A 27,552-nucleotide genomic window follows, 5' to 3' on the forward strand; every position below is an offset into this window, starting at 1 on the left:
TTGTTTACGAATTAATAAATAAATAAACAATAAATCATTGTGGTTAGAGTGTGCAAATTATATTCGTCTTTGGTCACATTAAAGTGTAAATTAGACGCGATTTTAATCTGATATTGAGCTTAATTACCGTCATGACTGCGTGTGGTGTTGTAATTTATTTGTTGTTCAAATTTTTTTAACAATTTTTGGTGACTTTTTATTAATTAAATTTTACACAACTCGGCGTAATTTGTAGAGTAAAATATTTATTGTTTTATTAGTTGGTTGTTTAAATTGTGTGAGATAAGGCCAGTAAAAATCCCAATAGAGTGGAATAGTTTATGTAAAATGTAAAATTCTCGGAATCGTTCTATTATAAGTCAGTTTGAAAAAGTGTTTGAACCGCGCTTTCATTTCCCTTAAACGAATGTAATTTCTACTGCAGCCAGAGAAAACTCGTTGCCACATCTCCCTTTCTTGGTCTAACGTAATCGTTGTAAAATTACAAAATGTTGAGTATTTCCGCAAGTGCAACACGTTTTTTGCCGAATTGCGCGCTTTGGAAAGGGTTTGATTATGAAAAAAACGGCACTTTCTCCCCACATCCTTTCACTGTACTGTGTGCTATCAAGTCGGTTAGAAAATAAAGCGTTTAATGACCGAGTTACAAGCGCAACAAACCGACCATTACCATCAAAAGTTCAATAAAAATCCAGTGAACTTTGTTTGAACTTTTCAGACAATAAACAATTAGATCGAAGCGTTTTTATAGTCGAGTGAAAGTCGCAATTTTTCATTAAAATAATTGCGACAAAGGCGCGGTTAATGCACTTGCTTATCTTATCACAAATATGCCCACCTGGAAGTCAAAGTTTTGGACCAAATCCAGAAATTGCAACTTGTTGCGCTTTTTTCTTCGAGCCGGATTTACGCCATTTCTTTATGCGGAAGACGTGAAAAAATGCCAATAATTGATTCTGACGTGACGAAATTGAATGAAGTGTGAATAAAAAACGATTCTGTTAGTACGAAGTGATTGATGTATCTCCGGAAATGACATTCATTCGGGTTCCTTGAAGACGCCCTTGCGAAATTACACTGGCCTTGAACTCATATTTCATTTTTGGCATATGCACAAAAGACTGATTATTGATTTTATCCATAAACTCACAAACATGTAGCAATTTTATAATTTTTTTACATTTTTGTAAGAAATTTATTTCATTTAAAAATGTTCTTACGTTCATGAAAAATTACACAAAACGTTTTGTTTTGATTCAAAATATTTACAAAATTTTAAAAAGTATATATTTCAGACCTAATTTAGCGTTTTTTACGTTAGTTTTCATCGAATCTAAATCGATCAATAAAAACTCAAAAAACGATTTTTTTATTTGGTTTTCTGCCTTTTTGTCAAAATGTTTCTGTTTTAGTAGTAACAAAAAAGAATGCGTTCGAATTTCACTTTAATTTGGCAAAGTACTTCTAGTTTAGCAATTCACTAAAATATGTTACGAAATCCAGAGAAAAGTTTAAACTTGATCTACCATCGACTTTTTTGGCAAATTCTAGAAATTTTTATACGTTTTTCACTGAAAAATTTGATCTCAAATTCATGCAAAGAAGATTTTTTTAATTTTGGAATTTTCTGTTTTTAATTTTCTATATAAAATTAATTATAAATATAGCAAAGAACTTATTATTCGTAACATAGTGTAATTAATTTAACCTCTTTTTACTAATTGTAGTATTAACAACCATGATTGTTATCAAGTTATCATGTTTGTATCGACACTTAATTACAGCTAAGGTTTTTGAAAATCAAAAATAAATCACGAAAAACCTAAAGCATCAACAAAAACATTTAAAAAAACATAAACGTAAAACGGCGAAGAAAAAAGAAGAGAAAACCCAGTCAAAAAAGAAGAAAACTATAAAAAAGCACAAAAATATGATGCGTCTAAAGATGAAATGCCAAATAAAAACTTACTGTATGACTGTTGAGGAGCAGACTAATCTTTAAAAAATTTTAAATCTTTAAAGAGAGAATACTTAAATACTTTATAACGAGACGACGCGTAATTACAGTGAACAAAGCCGTATTTTTTTTTTTAGCTGAACATAAAAAAATGCCAGAAAGATGTTGAATTTTTCACATTTTTCACTTTTCAAGCGCTGATAATGACGAGACTATTGGAGGAAAAATGTCAAGTTCATTAAAACCGGCCTGAAAAGCTCTACAAACTGGCAAAGGTCTCAAGGGAAAATTTCGAAAAAAAATCACTTTTCTAACGCCGATTATGGCGAAACTAAGAGCTAAAGGAGAAAATGTTTTTCAGTTTCTTATTTTATCAATTACGGCTAAACTATTTTGACGTAAACTCATGTAAAATCATCCGGGGAATCGACTGGCGTCGAAAAAATCGTCAAATTCCTAATAGTTTTTAAGTTTTTTTTTTATTTAACTAATTTTTGCTTTTTGCAATTTTTTCGAAAACTATTAGGCGGAGAACAATGATCTTTTTTTAAAAAAGATAGATAATTAAAAGAGCTTTCCAAACATAGGGTCAAGTCTAATAATTCCGGAGTTATTGCTCGATAAATGCTCCGGGCACCGAAAATCCACCAAAATTTTGAAAAAGTCGGAAACATCAAACATTTTAAAATCAAACTTATTGACTTTCTTTGCTCTTTTAAGTGATGTAGTGGGTTCTAAAGACAACTGCAAAAAGCGTTCCGAAAACAAGTTTTTAAAAAACTGATTTTTTAAATGTGTTGTAAATTAGTGCAATTACTTTAAAAGAAGAAAAAGTTTTTTCAGGTTTTTATTTTCTCAATTACGGCAAAACTATTTAAAAAAATGGAACTATTTTGACGAAAATTCATGTAAAATCATCCGGGGAATCGACTGGCGTCGAAAAAATTGTCAAAATCCTAATAGTTTTTAAGTTTTTTTTATTTAACTGATTTTTGATTTTTGCAATTTTTTCGAAAACTGTTAGGCGGAGAACAATGATCTTTTTTTGAAAAAGATTGATAATTAAAAGAACTTTCCAAACATAGGGTCTAATAGTTCCGGAGTTATTGCTCGATAAATGCTCCGGGCTCCGAAAATCCACCAAAATCTTGAAAAAATCGGAAACATCAAACATTTTAAAATCAAACTTATTGACTTTCTTTGCTCTTTTAAGTGATGTAGTGGGTTCTAAAGACAATTGCAAAATGCGCTCTTAAAACAAGTTTTTAAATAATTTATTTTTAAAATTTTTAAATGTGTTGTAAATTAGTGCAATTATTTTAATCTATGTCTATTTCTATTTAATCTAATTCTAATTGTACTAACAGTGATTGCTATCAAGTTATCATGTTTGTATCGACACTTGATTACAATAAACAAAGCCATTTAATTTTTTTAACTTAACAATATGAGATTAAAATCGCAGTCTAGAAATTGTTTTTTTTAATCTAATAAAAACATAGAGTAATGGAAAGGAAATCTGGCTTTTGCATAATCTTATGCATTAGTCCAAGACGTTCACCATTACGAAATCCAAAAGCACACAAAATCCAAACATTGTTAATGGAATCGGCAAAGCAAGAAAGCAAACACATGACGCACGCACACTTGCGTCATCACGGTCAACAGCTGTCGAGGTGTATCGAGCAATAAGGATGTAACCTCTGCATTGTAACACATTATCCAATCTGAAAACGAGATCGATCCGAAATAAAAGCAGGTTATGGCGCATCGTTAACCCAAAATTGCCAAAAGGACACAATGTGGTGGTGGTGTTAACGACCCATGACATATTTCATGCTTTGAGGGAATCCCACCCGATACTCTATAATTTCGCGCAATTTTCGTGCCGTTATTGCGACTCGATCGTGATGAAATTAAACAATCTCGAGTGTTGGTTGGTTGTTGTTGCAACGAGATGCAAGGATTCGTTTCGCAAGTGCGGAGAGAGCATTTGGTGGCTTACCCAAGGCACCGCTCCAGGACCCATAATAACGATTCGAGACGGCATAGTGGTGAGAGTGGTGTCGGACGCTTTGGTTTTGTGGAAGTGATCGAAATTAACTCTACTGCCGGATTAATAAACATTTCATGGAGCTTCCGTTTCCGTCGAATGAATGTGGGCCTCACCCTTAAAGTGCAGTTGGGTTTTAATTTGAATCCGGTTGGAGCGGCCGGAACCTTGAACTTTCTCCGGGTGCCGGGAACACGAACTTATGATGCATCGCTTGGCAAGTCGGGAAATTTGAACAAATGCTTAAATCCCGCATTGCGGCCACTCGGCCGAAAAGATAACGCCTGAACTTTTTCCAAATCGAATAGAAAAATGTTGTGATTACGTATGTTAGTTGTGCTAATGGATTGAGTGAGTGCAGAGGAAAAACCGGCGTGCTTTTTCATTTTATGACCCAATTAAGCTCGTAAAAACACGAAAAGAGAAGCTTTAATCCACGTTTTCACTCAAAACAACAAAGAGTGGAGCTCCAATTAAGGTGAATCACGGAAAATACGCGATTGGCTGGGCTTTAGCTGCGATTATTTGAATAAAACAGGGACGCAATTTATGTTTGTTACTATTCGGTATTATTTCTACTAGTAACTGTAAAATTGAAGGGATTGTTTCTCAGTCATTTAGGCCAGGTCAGGTGTCATCATTATGCACAATTCTTGCTTTTACAAAATTATTAATTGTCACTTTTCCAGCGATAAGTAGGTATCAATTAGAAATTTTCAACTTGAACTTGAAAAACACTACAAAATGTTTGTATAAATTGAGCTTTTTTATACAAGTTGTCCCAACTTAAATTTGCATCTCCTGTAATTTTCAATACTCTAGGCGTTGCAAATTTTAGTTGGGACACCCTGTAATATTAATATTGTTAAGTTGAAAAAATTAAAATGGCCTAGCTCATTATAATCAGGTAATGATGATGACAACAGTGATGTAACAATAATAATATAATAATAATAATAAATAAATAAAATAATTAAAAAATGCACTAAATAGAGAAAATTATGTTTTTGTAAAAATTTTAGAATCTTCACTTGTAAGCAAAAATATTCTTCTTTGATAGAAAAACATATTTTTTTCTTTTTTAGTGCTTTTTTTAAATTGTTTTTTTATATATTTTTTTCTTTACAATCATCTTTTTTTTGATTTGCAATAACATCATTATTTTGCTGATTTGTGCGCTTGTTTAGTGGTATGTGGTAGAAAACAGCCGTTAGCATTTGACAGCTCATTATAACCTTTGTTCTATGTCTTCTCATCCAAAAAAAAAAAAATGAATTTAAAAAAGCCACTTTTTTGTAACAAAACGTAATGAAAATCAGTAGGTATTGATATATTTCTATAAGTGAGTGAATAGTGCGTTTTTTTACACATATACCGTGACGTCATAATGTACAACATACCGTATAAGTTGGTATACAGGGTCGCTAAAAAGTATGGATACAGTTAAATGTTATAAAAACTATTCATCAAAACTTATGTATCCACTTAAGAGTATATAAATTCTGTCGTTTCAGATGTTTATTAAATTTCTATCTCTATTTGTTCTTCTGATACAAGGCTAACTTGATTTTTTTAAATAGCAACATGGGTCAAATTTAATATTTTTGAGAAGAGATTTTTTTCTCAGTTTTTGGTATAACACATGCATACCTTATTTAATTAATCAAAACTTTAAAAAAAAATCGAAAATTTTGAAAAATCTAAAATTTTGCTAGCCTTGGAAATGTTGTCTTTATCTATCGTTAGCTGTTTGCTGTTTAAACGTTGACAAAAAATAAGTAAAAGTTAAAAATATTTGTTAAAATAACAGTTTTAACTGAAAAAGAACACATTTTAATTAAAATTTTTTTTTACAAAAGACAAGACGTTCAAAATGATTTCCACTAACTTTTTGGCCTTCTGTCCCCATGATAAACCAACATGAAAAATTTTTTCGCTCAGTTTTACTTAAATGTACCATTATCTAACTAATTATTGCACCCAAGTTTAATTTTTGGCTAATAGACAAGTAACAGATATCGCTAAAAACAGTATTTTTAAAGCTTACTTAGTTTTATTATTCCAGAAAATTTTTGAATTGAAATTTTTTTACCTTTTAATATAACTAAAGGTGGGTATTATGTTACATCATTGAATTTAGAAAAACAATTTTTTTTTAAATGATCAAATTTGACCCTTTGTGCTATTAAAAAAAAATCAAGTTAGCCTTGTATTTTCAAAATAAATGATGATAAAAATTTGAAAAAGCTCTCAGATGATAGGATTTAAACACTTTTAACTGTTTCCTAAATTTCTCTGTTAAACCGTTATGAAAATATTTAACTGTATCCATACTTTTTGGCGACCCTGTATAAGATGCGGTATACAAATTGGAAATCCCTTTTTAACCTAACCTAACCCCTTTAGGGGTAATTAACTATATAGACTTGCATTGTCACGCAGATTCCGTAAGCATGCAAAATTTCAGTACATTCAAATTTGGCTCGGAAAATATGAAACAGGCAGACAACAAAGCAAGTTAAATAAACACTTTTAAAAATAGATTAAACACCAATTTACAAATAATAAGTTATTTTTCTTTATTTTTTTCTACCACAAATCAAAATGTCGTCACTTTTTTACGATTTGTTTTAAGAATTAAACAAATAGAAGCTGAAAGCTGCAACAATTTGAGACATTGCAATTAAAATAAGCTTAAACTGTTTTTTTTTGTCAGGTTTTCTCTCAAGTATGATTCATTGTTTATCTTTTTGTAACATACTTATTTTTTCGTGCCATTCTCTCAGGCAGTGTGTAATAGGGCGCAATTTCCGTGGAACACGCGAGCCAAGCCGCAGGCCAGAGTAAATACAATAATGATACACGTCGAACTAAGTATCAATTATTTTTGTCATCATTTTTCCGCATTGTCTTACTCGTCGTCCCTCACAGTTCCCAACATTGTCACAATTAAACGTTTCAACATGATTACTTCAACAATACGGTCACGCTGACCGGTCTTCCGCCATTATTACCGAATGACCTCCCCAAATCACATCGGGTGCGATAATTAACAGCACGCTCACCGACATAGAAATTAGTTCTGCTACGATAACATCTAGCTAGCTTTTGTAAGAGCCGTGACCTTTTTTTCCAATCGCTGCTTTTATGCAATAAAAATTACAAGTGTGGTGTGGTGTGTGTTAAGTTGATCGATCCGTTTGTTTCTTGTCCCCCAATGTCCAGACGCTGCTTTAAAATATTGATCGGATGAGATTTTTAACTGATGGGGTTGATGAACGGAGGTTAAGGAACACCCTGTACATTATTGTGAAGTGGGCGGAAGCGACGCACATCGACCATGACAGTGAAGACGCTTCCGCAACATCCTTTTCTTAATTAAACGCTCCCGTGGATGTCGAAATTGTCCAAGGAATTAAAAATGTCGTCCACGGTCGATGAAAAATTCCACAGAGACGGTTTTTTTCCATAAATATTGCGCCAAAGCCAAGAAAAACCGACGGTTTTAGTAAATGGCTCGTTAAAATGCTGGGTATAAAAGTAAAGGTGGTTTATTTTTCATTGATTTGATGAAGGGACGAAAATAGCGTTTGCTCATTTTTATGGAAAGGTGGGAACACTCTTGTACTTTTCGTTATTGGAATTATTTTTTCTTAATTTTTTATAATATTTTTTAACAAGAATCTAGGTAAAATTTTAAAGAGAGGCTCATTTAAAAAAACAAAATTCAAAAAGAGATTATTCTAAAGCATCGTTTAACAGAAAAAGAGAAAATCGGGTAAAAAGAATAAAGAAAAAATATATAAATGAACATTTTAAAGAAGAAAAGGAATAAAACTGCTTTAAAAAAGAGAAAATAAAAGTAAAAAATGAAATTGAAAATGAAAAAATAACAAAATTTCTCAAAAAGAAAAATAATAATAAAATAATAAAAATTAGAAAAATCATAAGCGAACTTAAAAGTAAGAACATAAAGTAGAAGAAACCGACCAAAAAAAGAAGAAAACCAGTTTAAAAAACACAAAAATTGAAAATGAAGCATCTTAAGAAAACGAAGAAATGAAAAAAAGAACATATTGAAAAAGTGATAAGGAGAAGAGTTTTTTAGTTTAATGTTTAGTTAAAATCTTATTTAGGACTTATAACCTATAAGGACTATAAAAGGAAAAAATCTTAAAACATCAAGTAACAGATGATTAAAGAAAGAGAAAACGAAGATATGCCGCAGAAAAACCTATTGAAATTGTAATAATGTTTATTTATTGCAATTAATTTTTAGTTTAAAGATCACTTAAAATTTACAAAAATTAAGCAAAATCGGGTAAAAAGAAGAGAATAAAGAACAAAAAAATTAAAAAATGAACATTTTAAAGAAGAAAAGGCAAAAAACTGCTTTAAAAAAGTGAAAATAAAAGTAAAAAATGTCGCGAAATTGAAATTAGAGAATGAATAAAAAGATTCAATTAAAATAATAACAAAGTTTCTCGAAAAGAAAAATAACGAAATAACCTAAAGCACCGAACTAGAAATGGTGAAGAAAAAGTCTTATAAGAAAAATCATAAGCGAACTTAAAAGTAAGAAAATAAAATAGATGAAACCGAGCAAAAAAAGAAGAAAACCAGTTAAAAAAACACAAAAATCGAAAATAAAGCATCTTAAGAAATCGAAGAAATGGAAAAAAAGAACATATTGAAAAAGTGATAAGAAGAAGATTTTTTTAGTTTAGTGTTTATTTAAAATCTAATTTAGGACTATAACCTATAAGGACTATAAAAGGAAAAAACCTCAAAACATCAAGTAACAGATGATTAAAGAAAGAGAAAACGAAGATATGCCGCAGAAAAAACGTATTGAAATTGGTATAATGTTTAGTTATTGCAATTAATTTTCAGTTTAAAATTCACTTAAAATTTACAAAAATTAAGCAAAATCGGGTAAAAAGAAGAGAATAAAGAACAAAAAAAATTTAAATAAACATTTTAAAGAAGAAACGGCAATAAAACTGCTTTAAAAAAGAGAAAATAAAAGTAAAAAATGTCGCGAAATTGAAATTAGAGAATGAATAAAAAGATTCAATCAAAATAATAACAAAGTTTCTCGAAAAGAAAAATAAAAAACGAAATAACCTAAAGCACCGAATTAGAAATGGTGAAGAAAAAGTCTTATAAGAAAAATCATAAGCGAACTTAAAAGTAAGAAAATAAAATAGAAGAAACCGAGCAAAAAAAGAAGAAAACCAGTTAAAAAAACACAAAAATCGAAAATAAAGCATCTTAAGAAATCGAAGAAATGGAAAAAAAGAACATATTGAAAAAGTGATAAGAAGAAGATTTTTTTAGTTTAGTGTTTATTTAAAATCTTATTTGGGACTATAACCTATAAGGACTATAAAAGGAAAAAACCTCAAAACATCAAGTAACAGATGATTAAAGAAAGAGAAAACGAAGATATGCCGCAGAAAAAACCTATTGAAATTGTAATAACGTTTATTTATTGCAATTAATTTTCACTTTAAAGTTCACTTAAAATTTACAAAAATTAAGCATAATCGGGTAAAAGGAAGAGATTAAAGAACAAAAAAATTAAAAATGAACATTTTAAAGAAGAAAAGGCAATAATAAAACTGCTTCAAAAAAGAGAAAATAAAAGTAAAAAATGTCGCGAAATATTGGACTAAAAGGTGTTAAAAGAGAGAACCAAAATTAAAGAAGTGATTATTCTAAAGCAATCTGATTTTGAAATTGTCTTAAAAAAATAGAAGAGAAAAAATCTATTAAAAAATGGATAGAACTTATGAAAAAAGTAGAAAAATCGCTAAAGAACAGCTCAGAGTCTAGTGATGAGAAGAAGAAAAGACAAAAGGTAATGAAACTGAAAAAAAATGTAAAAAAAATTCGAGAAAACAAAATAAGAAAAAGAATATAAAGAAAAGATCTGATCAAAATAAAAGTTGAATGTTTTCGAAACCAAAAATAAAAAATTCTAAAACAAATGTTTAAAAAAAACATCAAAATAAAAGTTGAATGTTTCCGAAACCAAAAATAAAAAATTCTAAAACAAATGTTTAAAAAAACCATAAACAGGAAACGGTTCAGAAAAAACAAATTGATATAAAAGAAAAAATAACTTAAGATTTAAGAAAATAAAGAAGAAGAAAAAAAATTGGCAAAAAGCACAAAAATCGAAAATGAAGCATTTAAAAATAACGAAAAAATGCCAATTTAAAACATTAGAGAGAGTGATGGAAAATCAGTTTTTTTTGACTGCGCATATTATCGCTTTTTTTAATTTTTATTCTACGTTTCGAGGAATTGATATCATCTTCAGGACTATACACTGTGAATTCAAGTAGCATACGACTTTGAAATTAAGTTGGTAACGTTGTTTATATGACAGGTTTCTAGACCCTACAGTGTTGTCAACATAATTTTGAACCTACCATTTTGATTACATTGTAAGGTTTTTATTTACATTTGAACATATATTTAAAGATTCCTTTAGGTTTTCGCATTTTTTCTTTTGTTGTTGTTGTTTTTTAATTAGACGGATTATTTTTATTTTTATTTTTTTTAAAACTACATTGGAAAAAATTGTAATTTAGTACTGGTTTTCTTCGTATTATGTTTAATATTAATTTTTAATGTAAATAATGTGTTTAAGAATCTTTCATTTTTAACATTTTTTAAATTATTAAAGAGAGCTACTGTTTGTAGACTTTCTTTGTAGTTTAAAATTTTCAGAATTTTTTTTTCATTTTTATATATTTTTTATGACGACATTTTGACGAAAAATGAACTTTAGTTTTACACAAAAAAACATAAAAGTCAAGCTTATAAGCAGATGCTTATCTCCGGGTTTTGAATCTATTTTCTACCAAACAATGTAATTATTTATATTATCAGATAATTATGTTATCACTCAGATAAAAATTCCACTGTCTTGTTTTCTTAATGTCAACATTTTTCCGGGTTTTAAAATACTACTAGTACTACTAATTTTGTGAGGCCAAGGTTAATAATAAATTAAACCAGAATGGAAAAAAAAATTGGCAAATGTGTTTTACATTATTGAAGTCAAGTCCAGTTTCTTTATTTCATGCGTTTGCTGATGGTTATTATGACCACAAACTAGAGTTTTGTTTTGATTGTATATTTTGCACCTAAATTTTGAAACCAACTTCTGTACGTGTATTGAAGGTTTAATCATACGCAAAACGCAAACTTTGTGATAAGATAAGGGTGTATTTACACTCCGCGTGTTGTAGTATTGACGGAAATCGTTTGTTTATGTCATCGAAAGTTCAAGATTACGAACTTTCATTACTAAAAGTCGAGTCAGTCATCGTTGTGATTCATAACGTAATAGGTGTGTATTGTGGTGTCACTCGGTTTTTTAAAAAAATACAAATAATTGTATCGTTGTTTCACGATCTATTTATTATGCAGCAACGGGAAAAATGATGTGCAATAATAATAATTGACGCGAAAGCGCAAATTTACGATCTAATTAACGAAATTCTCTGTTTGGTTAAGTTAACCTTGAATGTATGTGGATTCGGTCACTTACCCGCGGTTTCTATTTACCCCGACTAACCCTACCATTGCAATTTCTCCATGGAAGGGAAAGAGATAAAAAAGGTGAAAGTTGTACTAGGATGACGAAAAATCGATTGATGGCTGAAGGGAAAGTCAAGAGCGATTTTCATGTTTGTCACTCAATATATTGTTTAGAATACAATTGGAGCAGACGTTATCTTTTTAACGCCAAAAATACAATATTTATTACACGATTACTCTCATTTATGCCGCTATAAAAGACAACGTAACAGATTTAATATGAGTTAATGCAAGACATTTCGAATAAATGTCGTGACTCCGATTTATTTTTACACGTATTTATTACCGTGTTCCCATTTCAATCAATTAAAAAGTTACTAAATCACGAATAGTGTACAATTATTAATTATTCAATAAAAAGGTGATTCAACACGTTTTGTTTCCGCCGGTTTTTGTAAAATAATCGTTATTTCCTCAATTACAGAACAGTGTAAAAATTGCAAAATTGAATTAATTTGTAATATTTGATGTGCCAAAGCTTTTTACATCCAATTTTCAATTATAACGCTCTATTTGTTTTAATTTAATTTGGCACAATTTTACAAAATTGCTGCGGCAGCTTTGTCCGTCACCTGTTGCACAAAAAATAAGTGAATGTAATTTATTGTTTTAAGTTAATATAATTTCAAAATTTTAAAACTGAATTTTTAGTAGATTGCAATCTCAGGATTTCTTTATATTAATTGCTTTCTTATTTATCAATTTATTTATCAGATTATGTCTGATAGTTGGAACAAAAGCTTTAGTAATGTTTTGTTGTTCAACAACAAACCATTTTTAATCAAAGGAATCTTATTTAATTTTATTATTATTCTTTCCTTCTTGTCCACTGTTTTAGAATAATCTTTTTTCTATGTTTGTTTTTTTTATTAACATTTTTTGGGGAATTATTTTTTACTTTTATTTTCTAAATTATTCACTTTTATCTTTTTTTAATCAGTTTTATCTTCTTGTTTCACCGCTTTTGTATTCTTGGATACTGTCGTGTTTTTATTTTAGATATTAGATATTACAGATTTTTTTCAAAATTTTGAGTACCTAACACTAAAAATGAATTTCAAAAACTTTTTTTTTATCGAGAGATACAAAACTTTACGCTTATTCAACAATTGACGTGTTTTCTTTAATTTTATTTTTTTTTAAAGGTTTGTTTAACTTTTATTTTAATCAAATGATTTCTTTCTATTCTATTTGTAAATTTTATGTGTTCAATTTTTTACTTCTAGTTTTTTCATCTTTTCTTTTAGATTTTTTTATCATCTTATAATTTCACTCGTAATTTCATCAATTTTTTTCTATTATTTTCTTCAGTGTATTAGTCTTCCAGTGTTATCTTTTTTCTATGTTTGTTTTTTCTTTTATTAACTTCTTCTTTCTTAGTCTATTTGTTACCTTGATTTTCACAACTCTTCACTTTTATTTTTTTATAAGTTTTATTTTTTCAATTCATCATTTTATATTCTTGGATATTGTTTTTTTGAATTTTAGATATTGAAGATTACAATTTTTTTCTAAATTTTAAGTAACACTTAATAATAATAATAATAATTGTTATTATTATTTAGCTGAGCAATTCAGTAATTCCGTTGGTAGGTTCTTATTTTTCATTAAACATCTCTTGATGCTTTAGGGCTTTTACTTTTTTGTCAATATGCTCGTAGATTTTATTTTTTGTGTGCATTTTCTCAACTTTTTCACTTATCAATTTTTTTATGAAGTTGTTATAATTTAATTTTTTCTCTCTTGTCACTAGTATTCCGTTAAAAAAAAATTCTAGTTTTGATTTCTCTTTTTTGTTATTGTCTTTTTCAGATAATTTTTTTATTTTAATTTTTATCGACATATACAAAGTTTGACGCTCACTTTGCAGTTCACGTATGTTTTTTCTAATTTGTTTGTTTTTTTTGCTATTTTTTCGTTTTCTTCTACTTTACTTTTCTTTAGACATTTGCTGATGCTTCGTTTTTTTAACTTTTATTTTAATTAGGTTTTTCGTTTCTATTCTGTTCTAATTTAATTTTTCGAGTTTTTTCACTTGTTTTAAAAATGTCCTGCTTTTTTAAATAGATTTTCATTGTTTTTTGTTTTTATTCTTTGGGATGTTCTCATTTTGAACTTTTTTTAACGAAATTTTTTACTCGACTTTTTATATTTTGTCTTCATTATTTTCTTAACAGTTCTTAACACTTTTCTATTATTTGTTCTTCATATTAATGTCGCCAATTTTCTTTTCTTAGAGTAATCAAGTTAGTTGTAGGAAGTTTATTTTGAGTTTTTATTTTTCTTTGTTTTCTTCACTAATATTTATTTTAATGCATTTTCTTCTGTTTTTTAATTGTTTTATATATTTCATTTTTTTTTTTAATTTTAGTTAGCTTTTTTCGAAAAGTTTTACATGTTCATTCATATGTAGGTTTTTTGATCAATTTTAAGAAGAATGAATGTAAAACTAAGGATTAATAAAAAAAACACAATTTATTTCTGGATATTTTTACCTCTTTATTTTTTTTGACCACCTGCTACATGAAAAAGTATAAGCGTTTAAAATTCTTGTAAGTTTGTGTCTGATAAAATTATCATTTTCTGGTCTGATTTTTTTTGCTTTTGTCATTTGTTTACTACATCTTTACTCCAGCCTTGAATTGTTATTTGTGTTTGAAAGAATTTCGCACATTAATAAATTACACGTAATAGTGAAAAAATTAATTGGGAAAGTTGGCTGAAACAACTCGTATAATTTTATTAACGATTTCGTATGAAGTGTGTGCGAATTTATAATTTACCATAATTATGTAAGAAACGATTGTCTCATACCAATTTTTTTTTTACATATTTTAAATGTCAGTTGATTTGGTTGTATTCGTTGATTTTCCACATGCTTGCTTTCATTCTATTTTTTGCCATTTTCCTTTAACTGTTTGAACTAAAATTAACCAGCTTTGTAGTCGCCAGAATAGACTCTCTAGTCTCTAATCGACGTCAAAGTATGCGAAATTCCCCAATTCGGAGAAGTCGCCTCCCTGTCTTTACCTGTTCCTATTGTTGGCTCGAAAACGCAAAATCATCGCTTCACCAACCAACAAATTTTACTAGTACTTTTCCCTGCTATATTTTATTTAAATACTTTAATTAATATAAATTGGAAATTTTTAATTTGTGGAAAAAAAATCGGGGGAACGGCCCTTCAACCTAGAGCAAAGGCAAACACAGTCTACTTCAAACATGGAAACAGTGGAGTGGGCTCTGTGTAAACGGTGTCTATGAATTCGTTTGTTTAATGAAATAATCGTACCTGGTTGTTTGTTGAAGACGAAGATCCACCGGTTTGTTCACTAGCACGACTTGCGTTACACTCTCATTGTTACGACGTGTTTCTGAGCGAGAGAATACGAATTTTTTTGTGGTTTGGTGTCTCCTTAATTGAGGGTTTTTTATTGTTGTTACAGGGGTCCTGGACATGACTGCCACGGAGAATACAATCCGTTTCAGTGTCCACACCCTGGACAAAGCCACCAAAGCTAAAGTCACCCTAGAAAATTACTACACAAATCTCATAGCCCAGCATGTGGAGCGAAAACAAAGGTAAGGCATTTTATGATTATTATTTTATTTAAATTTATTTCTCTGAATTTATTGTGTTTTTGCTTAGGATTACTCATAGTTTTTTTAATATTTTATCACGTGTTACTAAAAATTCACGAAAATGCAAAGCGTGACGCTCATTTTACAGTTGTTTACTTTTTGTTGTTTTCTTTAAGTTTATTTTTCTTTGATAATCTCTTGATACATTAGAGTCTTTTTCGTTTTCTGGTACTTTCGGCTTTTTTTTTAATCAAATATTATTTTTTCCAAGCTTTGTTGCTCTTTAAATTTTTTTTTACTATTTTTCTTCCATTAGTCTGTTTTTTTTTCCTTTTTTTTTTATTTTTCTGTTTTTGTCAAATTATCAGTTTAATTTTAGTTTTCTTTTTTGTGAACTTTTCTTCTTGTTTAGTCGGTTTTTTTGCTATCTTTATTTTCTGATTCATTCACTTCTATCTCTTGTCTTGTCTTCTCAGTTTGTTCTTTTATTTTATCTAAATCTGGTCATCATCATTCTAGCATCTTGTCTTTTTTAACTTTAGCTTTTAAATAACAAATACAAAATTTCTTACTTCAATTAGTTATTTTTTTTAACCATTTCTCCGTTTTCTGCTAGCTTATTTTTCGTTAAACATCTGTTCATGGTTTAGGGTTTTTTTTGTCTTTAGTTTTTAATTGTCAGAACTTAAAAAAACTCGTTTTCCATTTTTTTTTTCTAATTTTATTTTCTCAACATTTTGACTTATTTCTTCAGAGCAGTTTTATTATTTTTTGTCTTTTATTTTTGTTGTCCGTGACAGTGAATGTTCTTCATTTTTAATTCTAGTTTTCTTTTTTATTCGATTTCTTTTTTCTATTTTTTTCATTTCTTTTGATCTTTTGATCTTTTGGTCAGTTCAGTTTCGTCATTATTGTTCTTCTCTTCATCCAGTTATCAGTATGATGCTTTAAGATCTCTTTTTATTTTGGTGTTCTTTTTTAACAACTCTCTTCTTTTTTATTTTGATATTTTTTTACTTTTATTTAAAGCGATTCACTTTGTAGACTTTATCATCTGAATCTAGCTCTTCAGGATCCTTCTTTTTTATTTTTAGCTAGTTTGTGTGCAAATAAATTTTATAAAAATATATTTAAGAAAAAAAAGAGTTTTTAACAAAAAATGCAAAGAGTTATACTGCTTTTGATCTAATTTTTTTCTAGATTTGTTGTTTTCGTTTAGCCTTATTTTCTTCAAACATTTGTTGATTCTTTATCATTCCATTTTTTTCTTCTTCATTACGTCTCAACACGTAACTCTTTTTACTTTTTTTTTGCTTGTCCAGCTGACTTCAGATTCTTATACTCCTACTTTCTAAATCATTTATTTTCAATTTTGTTTTATTTTAGACAAGTTCTTTTTTTTAATAGTTTTTTCTGATCTTCATTATTTTTCATATCAGTTTAGTCAACATTCTTTATTTCTTCTTTTAGTTATCATTGCTTCAGTTTCTTCTTTTAAAATGTTCCTTTTTTTTTTGTCGATGCTTGTTTCTCTTCATTTATTTTCTCAACTTTTTCTACTGTTTTATTTAATCAATTTCATAAATTTTCTTCTGTTGTTGTCACTGTTCTATTACTTAAATCAAGAGTCATCGCTTATTTTTATATTTTTTTTAATTATATAATAACTTGTTGGCCTAAACTGTTTTGTTGCTCAGATGGTGGTTTTGTGTAAATTTTAAGTAAAGTGCACGTAATACTACAAATAATTACCAAAATAACAGAAGATTTTGGCGAAAAATACAATGTTTTATACTCTTTTTGCTATTACAGTTTTTTACAATTCTTGGTTTTATTTTGTAGCTTTTTTTATTTTTATTATTAGCAATCTATAGGTACACGTATTTCTTTTTCCTTTTTTCTCTTCTCTATATTTTGGAACCCGTCTTTCTATTTTGGCTTTCTTTTTTAACGATTTTAGAGACAAGTCCTCTTTTTTAATAGTTTTTTCTTCCTATCTGCATTATTTTTCATATCAGTTTAGTCAACATTCTTTATTTCTTCTTTTAGTTATCATTGCTTTAGTTTCTTCTTTTAAAATGTTTCTTTTTTTTTAGTTGATACTTGTTTCTCTTCATTTATTGTCTCAACTTTTTTTACAGTTTTATTTAATCAATTTCATAAATTTTCTTCTTCTGTTGTTGTCACTGTTCTATTATTCAAATCAAGAGTCATCGCTTATTTTTATATTTTTTTAATTATATAATAACTTGTTGGCCTAAAATTGTTTTATTGCTCAGATGGTGGTTTTGTGTAAATTTTAAGTAAAGTGCACGTAATACAATACAAATAATAATACAATAATACAAATAGTAATATAATACAAATAATTACCAAAATAACAGAAGATTTTGACAAAAAATACAATGTTTTATACTCTTTTTTCTATTACAGTTTTTTACAATTCTTGGTTTTATTTTGTAGCTTTTTTTATTTTTATTATTAGCAATCTATAGGTACACGTATTTCTTTTTCCTTTTTTCTCTTCTCTATTTTTTTGGAACCCGTCTTTCTATTTTGGCTTTCTTTTTTAACGACTTTTCTTCTTTTTCTTTCTTCAACATTCTTCAACATTGTTAACTTGTCAACATTTTTACATATTTTTTTAAAACTTCTTATCCAGTCATTTTTTTAATTTTGGTTTTCTTTTTTAATCTATGCCACCACATTTTTTTTTTTTGCACTTTGTACCATCCGAATCCACTCATTATTATTTTTTAGCATCCTTTTTTCATAAATTATTTAAATTTAAACTATGTTGTTAGTTGTTCGTCAAAAATTGTTTAATGGTTTTCTGTAAATTTTAGGTAAATTTAGCGTAAAACAAAAAATTAACAACTTCTTTTTTTTAGTCTGATTACAGTTTTTTACCTTTATTTTCTCAACTTTTCACATGTCGCGCGTTTTTTCAGTTTTACTAGCTATTTTTTCTTCTCTTGTCGCTTTTTTTGTCCGAATTCATCCATCACCAAGCTTTAGAGGATTTTTTTAAATTTTGGTTTAATTTTTTTTATTAATTTTTTTCTATTCTAATTGATTGTTTTTCTCTTTTTTAACAAACTTTTTCGATTTCTGTCTATTGTTTCATGAATTTTTAACAGCTTTCTTCTCTTCTTCTTTTCACTCTTTTTCCAAATATTACCATATTTTAACAACTTTTATACGTTCCTTGATCCATTTTTTCTCATTTTTTGCTTTCTTCTACCTTCATTACTTTGTTAACTTATCTACATTTTTATATATTTTTTTCAAACTTTTCTTCCAGTATTTTTTTTAATTTTGGCTTTCTTTTTTGACAGTTTTCTTTTATTTTTTTGTCAATACTTAATCTACTTTAATTTTCGCATGATTTTCTTGGGTTATCTCTTTTTTAATCTATGCCACCACATTTTTTCTTTTCTTTTCCGCACTTTCTACCATCCGAATCCATTCATTATTATTCTTTAGCATCCTCTTTTCTATAAATTATTTAAATTTAAACTATGTAGTTAGTTGTTCGTCAAAAATTGTTTTATGGTTTTTTGTAAATTTTAGGTAACGTGAGCGTAAAACCAAAAACTAACAACTTCTTTATTTTTAGTCGATTTACCTTTTTTTGCCTTTATTTTCTCAACTTTTCACATGTCGCGCGTTTTTTCAGATTTACTAGCTATTTTTTCTTCTCTTTTTGTCGCTTTTTTGTCCGAATTTATCCATCACCAAGCTTTAGAGCATTTTTTAAATTTTGGTTTAATTTTTTTTTTATAATTTTTTTTTCTATTCTAATTGATTGTTTTTCTCTTTTTTTACCTTAATTTTTTTAACAAACTTTTTCGATTTCTGTCTATTCTTGCATGAATTTTTAGCAGCTTTCTTCTCTTCTTCCAAACATTACCATATTTTAATAACTTTTATACCTTCTTTGATTCATTTTTTAGATTTTTTTACATTAGTTTTTACATTATTTTAAATTTATTTATTGTTTTTTTTTTCAGTAATTCTCTTAAATTGGTGTAAATATCAGTTTGAATCCTTTGCAGGCTAGCGAAGCTCGAAGAATCCTTGAAAGACGACAGCCTCTCCGAAGAGCAGAAGCATGAGAAGCGCCTCCAGCACGCCCAAAAAGAAACGGAATTCCTCCGACTGAAGCGCTCTCGTCTCGGTGTCGAAGACTTCGAACCGTTGAAAGTAATCGGTCGGGGAGCTTTCGGCGAAGTCCGCCTGGTCCAGAAAAAGGACACCGGTCACGTCTACGCCATGAAGATCCTCCGTAAAGCCGACATGCTCGAAAAGGAGCAAGTGGCGCACGTGCGAGCCGAACGCGACATCCTTGTCGAAGCCGACCACCAGTGGGTGGTCAAAATGTATTATAGTTTTCAAGATCCGATCAATTTGTATTTGATTATGGAGTTTTTGCCTGGCGGTGATATGATGACGCTGTTGATGAAAAAAGACACGTTGTCGGAGGAATTTACGCAGTTCTATATCGCCGAAACGGCACTAGCTATAGATTCGATACATAAGCTCGGGTTTATCCATCGAGATATAAAGCCGGATAACTTGCTGTTGGATGCGAAAGGGCATTTGAAATTGTCCGATTTCGGACTGTGTACGGGACTGAAAAAGTCGCACAGGACGGATTTTTATCGGGATCTGAGTCAGGCCAAGCCGTCGGATTTTAGTAAGTATTTTAAACAAATGGATTCGCAAAAATTTTATTTATTTATTTGGTTTTGAAAAAATGCATGTACAAAAAATGGGTGTTTCAGAAACGAGTTACATACAAACTTGTTTCTATGTACACAAAAATCTCTAAAAGCCAGTAAATAATAAGAGGAAAATATAACTCAACAAAGCTCACCGTTTTTGTACTTTTTTTAGTCAGAAACACAATTATTTCTCAAAAATTTTGAATTTTCGGAGCGTTTTGGGCCGTTTTCTAGCCTAATTTTTAATTATTTCAGGAAACAATTTTGCAAAGAATCGCTGAATTTGGTCAAAAATTACTTTTGTTGTAATTTTCTTGGCCGTTTTATTACCCAAAAACGCCATTATTTTGCGAATTCTTTATAAAATTATTTCAAAAATTACTTGACTTCGTCGAAAATTGAAGGCTAAAGCTCGGTTAAGCGTTTTCATACACTCTTGTTTTTTTTTTATTTCGCTGAGTAATATGTATTTGAACATTACTATATAAAAACACTAATCTGGTTTAAAAAGTACTTTTTTCGGTCTGAGATCTATTTTTTTTTCGAAATTTGGTCAAAAATAAACCGAAAAACCATAAAACTACATCGAAAATTCGGCAATTTTTGACATTTCTCAATCGTTATTTAAAGAAAAAAACTATGTTTTTGCGACATTATTCAAAAGTGGGCTAGGAAATCATTTTGTACTTTTCAAAAAGTGGTGACATGTCAAAAAAATAAAAAATGGTAAATTCAGTGAACAAATTTAAGCCAATAGGTCATCAAAATCGGTTGAAAATTGTGTAGTTTTTGTCTTTTTCAAGAGTTCAGATAAGTTTTTGCACGTAGAACTTTTTTTGTGTAAACATTAAATGATTCTTATAAATATTGTGTTTCAGAAAATAAAGCTATAATAAAAATGTACGTTTTTTAAAATCTCATATTTTATTCTTTATTAATATTGATATTTTTGACCAAAATGTTTAAGTCAGTTCTGCTTACTTTTTGAAATAAAATAATAACAATTCTTCTAACGTAAACAGTTTTTTAAATAATGTTTCACACAAAAACTAATGTATTAAAGAAAAAAATTACATAACAAATTATTTCGCAAAATTTATTAAATTGTTTGTTGTAAATGATATTATTTTGTAATTCTTCGAGCGGTTCAGCTTGTTTTTTGGAATTAATTTTTGGAAAGTATCGCCAAAATGTTTATCAAAATCGTTGATTCGCTAGAAAATGACATTAGTTTTAACTTTTTCGTTTTTTTGCTTTACTAGCCAAAAACATCGTTACTTCAAAAACTTTCTTAAAAAATAAGTCAAAAAATCAATTAGTTTAATTAAATGAATTAGTTTTTACTGTTTTTTGGCAATTCAATTAAAATTTTAACCTCTTTTTACGTGGATTTTACTAAACTGGACTGTAAAATCACAAAATTAAATTGAAAATGGATTAATTTTTGTTGTCCTTGATAGTTTACGTCAAGATTTTAAGGTTTTTTGCGAATTTTGCGAAACCGGACTTAAGAATCACTAAATTTGTTTTAAAACTACATTTGTTTAGAGCGTTTTAAATTAATTTTTTTTGTGATTGAATATGTTAGGATTTTTGTTGATCTTAGCTTTATTAAGATCGTGACTAAAAATGTTTCAAAATTTTGTCAAAATTATATCTTTAAAAAAACACAAAAAATTTTGCTCGAAAACTACATTATTTTTTCCAATTATACGAGTTTTGAATTTTTTTTTATCTACTGAACGCAAATATTTCACAGAATTCTTCAAAATCAAGCCGTGCTGAGTCACAAAATTTAGGAAAATTATGTAATTTTTGCCATTTTAAAGATTATATGGAAGTTTTGAAGCTTAAAGCTTAAGCTTAATTTTTATCAAAACTTTGAATCGAATGTTACATTTTTCAAAGTTTTTGAGCGCTTTTATCTCATTTTCGGTCATCATCAACCCTTTTATTTTTATCACTCGCTATCGTTCATTCGTGCTTTAAACAGTATCGATTATTAATCGCAATCGTTTAGAAATTATTTTGTTAAATTAAACAGCAATAATGGAAATCTCTAGTATTGTTTATTTTTTAAATTAAAAAACTTAGCTTCAATCAAGTGAAGGGTTACAAATTAATTATTTATTTTTACGAAGTGGAATAGAATTTTTTGTTTGTTTTCAGTAATAACCTCTAGTCCGATGGATAGTAAACGTCGTGCCGAAAGTTGGAAGAAAAACCGACGAGCGCTGGCTTACAGCACCGTCAGAACGCCTGATTATATCAGTTTTTAAAGCTAAACACTTAAATATTTCGGAAAATATCGTCGAAATTTTTTAACAAATTACCGAATTAGGTCGAAAATAGCATTAAATTTGTGTTTTCAGGTGTTTTCTCACGTTTTTTTACTCAAAAATGCCTATATTTTGTAATAGTTAATTAAAATAAGACGAATATTCACTAAATTTGGTCGAGACGTAATTCTCTTAAAAATAAACCGAAAAATTTTAATCGCTTTCCTTAACTAATTACACTGGTAAATAAATAAATTAATAATAAACAAATAAACAAATTACACTTTAGTATTCATTCATTTTGCGTAATTATTTTAAAAGTTCCAGAAGAAACAACGTAAAAATCACTGATTTACGTCGAGAATTATATTAACTTGGTTGTTTACTTGTTTTGTTTTAGAAATTTTGTGAAAAATTTTATCAAAAGTGATATAGTTTTCGCCTTTTTTTAAGGTTCCTCCAGTCATGTTCTTAAGTTTTCTCAAGATGTTTCTAAACTGGGCCGAAATAGCAATAATTTGAAATTATTTTGTAATTATTTAACAAAGTTTCGTCATAAAAAAACGACAAAAATCATTTGAAGAGTAAAAAAGTTGTAATCAACCCTTTTATTTAAAGGCGATTAATAATAACCTCAACTGTTAAAGACACTTACTCGCTATCGTTCGTTCGTGCTTTAAACAGTATCGATTATTAATCGCAATCGTTTAGAAATTATTTTGTTAAATTAAATAGTAATAATGGACTTCTCTAGTATGTTTATTTTTTAAATTAAAGAACTTTTAGATTATTCTGTAATTATTTAACAAAGTTTCGTCATAAAAAAACGACAAAAATCATTTGAAGAGTAAAAAAGTTGTAATCAACCCTTTTATTTAAAGGCGATTAATAATAACCTCAACTGTTAAAGACACTCACTCGCTATCGTTCGTTCGTGCTTTAAACAGTATCGATTATTAATCGCAATCGTTTAGAAATTATTTTGTTAAATCAAAAAGTAATAATGGACTTCTCTAGTATTGTTTATTTTTTAAATTAAAGAACTTTTAGATTATTTTGTAATTATTTAACAAAGTTTCGTCATAAAAAAACGACAAAAATCATTTGAAGAGTAAAAAAGTTGTAATCAACCCTTTTATTTAAAGGCGATTAATAATAACCTCAACTGTTAAAGACACTCACTCGCTATCGCTTTAAACAGTATCGATTATTAATCGCAATCGTTTAGAAATTATTTTGTTAAATTAAATGGCAATAATGGACATCTCTAGTATTGTTTATTTTTTAAATTAAAAAACTTTTAGCTTCAATCAAGTGAAGGGAAACAAATTAATTATTTATTTTTACGAAGTGGAATAGAATTTTTTGTTTGTTTTCAGTAATAACCTCTAGTCCGATGGATAGTAAACGTCGTGCCGAAAGTTGGAAGAAAAACCGACGAGCGCTGGCTTACAGCACCGTCGGAACGCCTGATTATATCGCCCCCGAAGTGTTCCTTCAAACCGGCTACGGTCCGGCGTGTGATTGGTGGTCGTTAGGCGTCATCATGTACGAAATGTTGATCGGTTATCCGCCGTTCTGTTCCGAAAATCCTCAAGACACTTATCGCAAAGTGATGAACTGGAGAGAGACGCTTGTCTTTCCCGCCGAAGTTCCGATCTCTGAAGAGGCCAAAGATACTATTATTAAGTGGGTTATTGATTTTTTTTCCTAGCAATTTTATAAGGTGTGTAATCATTTTTTTTTTAGGTTTTGCTGTGAAGCCGAACGAAGGTTGGGCTCACAGAAGGGTATAGAAGATTTGAAAATAATTCCCTTCTTTCGGGGAGTTGACTGGGAACATATTAGGGAAAGGCCAGCCGCGATACCTGTAGAAGTTAAGTCGATAGATGATACGTCGAATTTCGACGATTTCCCAGACGTCAAGCTTGAAATTCGTAAGTTGGAAGTTTGCCTAACAGTAAAATTGTGCTCTTACTTTCCTATTTTTTTCAAAACAAGTCGTTAAAAAAGTCTTGTTTTTTTTTTCTTTGGAATTGAAAATGTCGTTAGGTTTTTTCACTGTCTTACCGAGATTTATGGAAAATTTGGTCGAAAATCTTTGCTTTTCCCGTGCGTGCGAACACGTTTTTAAAATAAATACAATGTTTTTTACGAAATTGTGCTAAGCTGGACTGAGAAATTATCAAATTGGAGCGAATTTGACATAATTTTGCAATGTTACGTAATATTTTCGCATTGTGTTTTCCAAAAACGCCACTAATTTGGTAAATTTTGACGAAAATAATAATAGCCCTAGACACTGAGTTTTTCTTAATTTTGTCATAAATTTCGCAATAAATCGAATAGAAATTACAAAATTTGGTTGAGACTTACACAAGTTTTTTCTTATGTGGACGTTTTAACATGTTTTTTTTTACTTCGAAACGGAATGGTTTACGAAATTTTGTCGAAAATGATGTAATTTTTGCCTTCTACAAGAGTTCAGGTAAGTTTTTAAACGTGAAACTAAGTTTTTTCGAGATATTTTTCTAAACCATTTCTCAGTGAATTGAATTAATAAACCTTATATATTTTGACTTTTTCCTAACGTTGTTTCCCTTGTAGTCGAAATTAATTCGACGAAGGAGCTATTTTGTAATTTGCTCGAAAATAACATTGTTTTACCGTTTTTTAACGCAATTTTCTCGAAAATTTGGCTTAAATAACCAGTTTGTTGTAACTCATTTTTTACTCTGACACTTAATTATTTTGGGAAATATCATAAGAAGTTCTTCCAAAAACCACCGAATTGGGTCGAAAACATCATTAACTCAATTTGTTTGGGCGTTTTATCACTTTGTTTTTAATTCAAAACCACCACTATTTTACAATATTTGATAATAATTAATCCAGAAATCACAAAATTTGGTCGAAAATAGTTTAACTGCACTGAAAAAAAAAACACTAAATTGTCGATAATTTTTTAACATAACCAGAAAGGCAATTTTGTCGAAAATAAACGGAAAAATTGCAAGATTTTACCAAAGCGAACTGAAAAATCACTAAACTGGCTCGAAATTTACATTATTTTGCAGTTTTACGTAATATGTTAGCTTATTTTGTTTAACCAAAAATGCAATCAATTCATAAATTTTCTTCAAAAATAAAACGAAAGTGTTTAAAAATTACTAAAATAAGCCGTTGTTAAGCTACTAATTTTTTCAAGAGTTAGGGTAAGTTTTTAACTTACAACTCTTCTTTTTCTTCGAGATTTTGTTAAATCATCTTATTGTTATTAGATTATTATATCAAATGTTACTTTTTTGACAAGTGTTTTAGGAAATTTTTAGTTAGAATAGCAATTTGGCTTAAATAAACAGTCGGTTATTTTTGTTGTAACTCGTTTTTTACTCTGACACTTAATTATTTTGGGAAATATCGTAAGAAGTTTTTCCAAAAACCACCGAATTGGGTCGAAAACATCATTAACTTAATTTTTTTGGGCGTTTTATCACTTTGTTTTTAATTCAAAACCACTACTATTTTACAATATTTGATAACAATTAATCCAGAAATCACAAAATTTGGTCGAAAATAGTTTAACTGCACTGAAAAAATAAACACTAAATTGTCGATAATTTTTTAACATAACCAGAAAGGCAATTTTGTCGAAAATAAACGGAAAAATTGCAAGATTTTACCAGAGCGAACTGAAAAATCACTAAACTGGTTCGAAATTTACATTATTTTGCAGTTTTACGTAATTTCTTTAACCAAAAATGCAATCAATTCACAAAGTTTCTTCAAAAATAAAACGAAAGTGTTTAAAAATTTCTAAAATAAGCCGTTGTTAACCTACTAATTTTTTCAAGAGTTAGGGTAAGTTTTTAACTTACAACTCTTCTTTTTCTTCGAGATTTTGTTAAATCATCTTATTGTTATTAGATTATTATATCAAATGTTACTTTTTTGACAACGTTTTCAAGTGTTTTAGGAAATTTTTAGTTAGAATAGCAATTTGGCTTAAATAAACAGTCGGTTATTTTTGTTGTAACTCGTTTTTTACTCTGACACTTAATTATTTTGGGAAATATCGTAAGAAGTTTTCTCAAAAACCACCGAATTTGGTCGAAAACATCATTAAACTTTTTTTTTTGGGCGTTTTATCACTTTGTTTTTAATTCAAAACCACCACTATTTTACAATATTTGATAATAATTAACCCAGAAATCACAAAATTTGGACGAAAATAGTTTAACTGAACTGAAAAAAAAAACACTAAATTGTCGATAATTTGTTAACATAACCAGAAAGGCAATTTTGTCGAAAATAAACGGAAAAATTGCAAAATTTTACCAAAGCGAATTGAAAAATCACTAAACTGGTTCGAAATTTACATTATTTTGCAGTTTTCCGTAATATTTTGTTTATTTTGTTTAATCAAAAATGCAATCAATTCACAAATTTTCTTCAAAAATAAAACAAAAGTGTTTAAGAATTTCTAAAATAAGCCGTTGTTAAGCTACTAATTTTTTCAAGAGTTAAGGTAAGTTTTTAACTTACAACTCTTTTTTTTCTTCGAGGTTTTGTTAAATCATATTATTATTATTAGATTATTATATCAAATGTTATTCTTTTGACAACGTTTTCAAGTGTTTTAGTAAATTTTTAGTTAGAATAGCAATTTGGCTTAAATAAACAGTCGGTTATTTTTGTTGTAACTCGTTTTTTACTCTGACACTTAATTATTTTGGAAAATATCGTAAGAAGTTTTCCCAAAAACCACTGAATTGAGTCGAAAACATCATTAACTTAATTTTTTTGGGTTTTTTATCACTTTATTTTTAATTCCAAACAACCACTATTTTACAATATTTGATAATAATTAATCCAGAAATCACAAAATTTGGTCGAAAATAGTTTAACTGCACTGAAAAAATAAACACTAAATTGTCGATAATTTTTTAACATAACCAGAAAGGCAATTTTGTCGAAAATAAACGGAAAAATTGCAAGATTTTACCAAAGCGAACTGAAAAATCACTAAACTGGTTCGAAATTTACATTATTTTGCAGTTTTACGTAATTTGTTTAACCAAAAATGCAATCAATTCACAAATTTTCTTCAAAAATAAAACGAAAGTGTTTAAAAATTTCTAAAATATGCCGTTGTTAAGCTACTAATTTTTTCAAGAGTTAAGGTAAGTTTTTAACTTACAACTCTTTTTTTCTTCGAGATTTTGTTAAATCATATTATTATTATTAGATTATTATATCAAATGTTACTCTTTTGACAATGTTTTCAAGTGTTTTAGGAAATTTTTAGCTAGAATAGCAATTATTTAGCGAAATTGC

At 28.5% G+C, this 27,552-nt stretch overlaps 1 protein-coding gene across 1 annotated transcript in view; it reads left to right on the top strand.

Annotated features, from left to right (window-relative positions):
* Positions 1 to 27,552, top strand: part of trc (tricornered) — a 41,512-nt gene that overhangs the window by 11,560 nt on the left and 2,400 nt on the right. The window contains exons 2-6 of the mRNA XM_064359705.1: positions 15,074 to 15,209; positions 19,268 to 19,908; positions 22,106 to 22,209; positions 23,558 to 23,904; positions 23,965 to 24,152. Of these exons, the coding sequence (XP_064215775.1) occupies positions 15,074 to 15,209; positions 19,268 to 19,908; positions 22,106 to 22,209; positions 23,558 to 23,904; positions 23,965 to 24,152 (1,416 nt within the window). The remainder of the gene's footprint in view (positions 1 to 15,073; positions 15,210 to 19,267; positions 19,909 to 22,105; positions 22,210 to 23,557; positions 23,905 to 23,964; positions 24,153 to 27,552) is intronic.

The sequence above is a fragment of the Tribolium castaneum genome, chromosome 1 (genome assembly GCF_031307605.1).
Source record: "Tribolium castaneum strain GA2 chromosome 1, icTriCast1.1, whole genome shotgun sequence".
Classification (NCBI taxonomy): domain Eukaryota; kingdom Metazoa; phylum Arthropoda; class Insecta; order Coleoptera; family Tenebrionidae; genus Tribolium; species Tribolium castaneum.